Genomic DNA, 3,302 nt, shown 5'->3' on the forward strand with positions numbered 1-3,302 from the left:
ATTGAATGTTTACATTTCTTCTTTTACAGTTGAATGGTACAGAGAGAACACCAACAACTGGACTTGGCAAAGCTAAAATCAAATGGAAACAAATTGAAATTTATGGTCATTATAAGCTCACTTAGCAGAAGACTGAATTTCAGAAAAGATGAAATAACACCACATATATTATTATTATAATTATTATTATTATTATGATTACTATTATTATTATTATTATTATTATTATTATTATTATTAATATTTCTGCCAAGGTCGACTTTCATCCTTTCAGGGTTGATAAATAAATACCAGTGAAACATTGCGGTTGATATAGTCAACTATCCCCCTCCCCCAAATTTCAGACCTTATTATTATTATTATTATTATTATTAATATTATTATTAAAAATAATAATCTCAACTTTATTTTGCTGGAAAGTGTCAGCTGTCCTCAGCCAACAAACTAAGGTGACACTTGTTTACTGACCATACTGCAAGAACTCTGCGGAGGACTCTTGCAGTTCCAAGCAATGATGATTCCAATCTTTTCATGTCAAGTTGGTAATTGGGGACTGATACTTCCAAGGGCACCAATTGCTTCTGGCATCATGTCTCCTTCATTCATTGCCCACAACCTGTGTATTTTCCACTTCAATTCATCATAACTGTTAACTTTTTCTCTTCTCTTCAATCCTGTTGTCACCAGAACATGCTACACATGCTATCAGGCATGTTATTTTTTTTTCTATTCTCTTCACTGCAACAATGACAGATTTTCAATGTTTAATTTTATTATCACACTGAATCATTGCATCTCACATGCTTTTTTGCAATCCTCATTCTCAGGCCTTATTATTATTATTATTATTATTATTTGGTAATGCCACATCTTTGATCTTTCAAGGCCATTATTTCTACAAAGCTCCAATGGGTCATTCTTACTATTTTGTGATGTCACTTATGTATTCACATTGTGCCAATTTCATATGTTCACTAACACTGCCACACTGTTTCACTCCTCTCACCACAAATTTTGCATTTGTTACTCGCAGTTGTTTTATCAGTTCTGCAATTCACATAATTTGTCCCCAATGCTTGTTCTTCTCCTGCACATATAAGTGCTTCTTTCTCTATCTTCAAGCCATTATTATTATTATTGTTCTGTAGTTTTATTTTTATAACGTGCTTTCACTTCACTACCGAGTGCAGCTCTGTGTGCCTTGGGTATGTGCTGTGGTTTGCTGTGATGCTCTTATGGTTACTGTATTGACAGTGTTTTGCATAGGATGTGTGCAGTGCCCAGTAATGCAATTTTCTGTATGTTATATATATTTGTAAGTCCTGGTGTTTTTGTTATGTATTTGTCTTCCAGTTGGTAAGAAGTCATGATTCTCCTTTGGCATCAATTTATTCTATTGCTCCTTCATGTAATTCTGAAAGGACTTATAAATGTTGACATCCAGTAGCTGTAACTGGGATGTCAGACCACCAGAAATTACTGCCAGCTGTGTGTTTATCCTCTTTGCTAGCATTTTGATGTTTTCAGATCAGTGAGCATTAAATTAATCCCATAGGAGCAGTGATTTTTTTCATAGCCAGCCACCAAAATGCTTGGACCTCACTTTTTCCAACCAGACATCTTCTTCATCCTTTTAACACATAGGTCAAAAAACGACATGAATTCCATTTGGTAGTTTTTTTTTTTTTTGTTTTTTTTTATCAGTAATTTTCTTTTTCATGAAAATTAACAGAGATGCTAGTCCCATTGGCACAAGCTAGAACTGTTGTAGTGAGTCTTTTGAGTCTATTGGCTTTAACAGTCCCCGATTTCATCTATTTTTACATTTATACAAGAAAATTCTGTTCATTATTTACATTATTTACAATTGACGGATATTTATCCTCATCTTGTTTGTTAACACAATGTATTGGTTGATATATCCTCCAGCCTTCATCAGGTGTCTTGGGGAAATTTCAAACCTGATGAAGGCTGGAGGGTATATCAGCTGAAACGTTGTGTTAACAACAAACAAGATGAGGACAAATACCCGTCAATTGTAAATAACGTAAATAATGTACATAATTCCTCATCTCTTAAATATAGAACTGCAAGAAAATTCTGTATTCTAAAATTAATAATAAATCTAAGGAAATCTAATATTTTCTCTTCATATTCAGCTGGCATTTTCTGAACTAACTTAATTGCTATTCACAAACTTAAGCCATTTTGTTTCATGAAACAAAAATACCAACAAACGGTTCCTTTGAAATCATTCACGTCTGTGTTAGCTGCCGATCTTCTTGCTTCCAAAATGATCCTCTTCATAGTCACTGCATATCCCAAGTTACTTTCATCAAATTATCCATGATTCTTTTCTTTTAATTATGGCCATTTTGCTAGTACTCTACAAAGATTATGCTTCTGTTTACCAACTTTTGTTCAATATTTCCCCCATTGGTGAATCATCTCATTGGGTGATGGTCAAAAGTTTCTCTCTAATTACCTTGTTTCTATGTTCTCTTACATATTTGCACTTCTTCGAGTTTAAATGTGATATTAAATTTACGTCTCTTTGACATACATACACACACACACACACACACATTTATATGCCATAGGAGTTAATTTGTAGGACTGAAAATGACTTGTAAGACCACAGAAGGCCTGTTAATGAATGAACAAAATTCACAAAACACAAGTGTGAAAAAATAAAAATTCCTGTTCATTGTTCTGAAGCAGAATTTAAAACAAAACCTATTTTATTTACTGAGTAACAGTATTTATAATATTAGATACAATATTAATTAAATCAAATGTTTTACCATAAAGAAAACCTAATTCCTATATACTGAAATTAAAATCTTTGTAAAGGGCTGATTTCATTTAACCCTGAGAGAACCATTGTTATGTACTACACAACTATCACCATGGCAGATATATGGTAATTTGCAAGGTATATTTTTACAAAAAGTGCTTTCCATTCTCCAAGACGTAGTGGTATAACTACATATATCTGTATGTCTGTGGGTGTATGTGTGTATATATATGTGTGTATACACACACACACACAAATACATACATGAAGGGATGCTGAAAAGTTCCTGGCTTTGGGTGAAAGACAATACAGGAGGATAAGTTAATTATGATTCTATTCATCATATTCCCCTCTCATATTCACATGCTTATTTCAGCAGTCCTTCAGTTTTTCTAAGTCCTGTAAAAGAACTCAGAACGTTAGACCTCCAGCCAGGCTTTTCATGATACCCTTAAGGCCTTGAACTTTTCAGCACCCCTGCAAATATATATATATATATATATAT

General features: G+C 33.2%; 1 protein-coding gene across 1 annotated transcript in view; it reads left to right on the top strand.

The window, feature by feature from the left end:
* LOC106881531 (dTDP-D-glucose 4,6-dehydratase) overlaps window positions 1-3,290 on the top strand; it is a 34,237-nt gene extending 30,947 nt beyond the window's left edge. Inside the window, exon 12 of the mRNA XM_052966122.1 lies at window positions 30-3,290. Coding sequence (XP_052822082.1) covers window positions 30-76 — 47 coding nt within the window. The 3' untranslated portion in view covers window positions 77-3,290. The remainder of the gene's footprint in view (window positions 1-29) is intronic.
* The last annotated feature ends 12 nt before the right edge of the window (window positions 3,291-3,302 follow it).

Source organism: Octopus bimaculoides, chromosome 3, assembly GCF_001194135.2.
Source record: "Octopus bimaculoides isolate UCB-OBI-ISO-001 chromosome 3, ASM119413v2, whole genome shotgun sequence".
Lineage (NCBI taxonomy): Eukaryota > Metazoa > Mollusca > Cephalopoda > Octopoda > Octopodidae > Octopus > Octopus bimaculoides.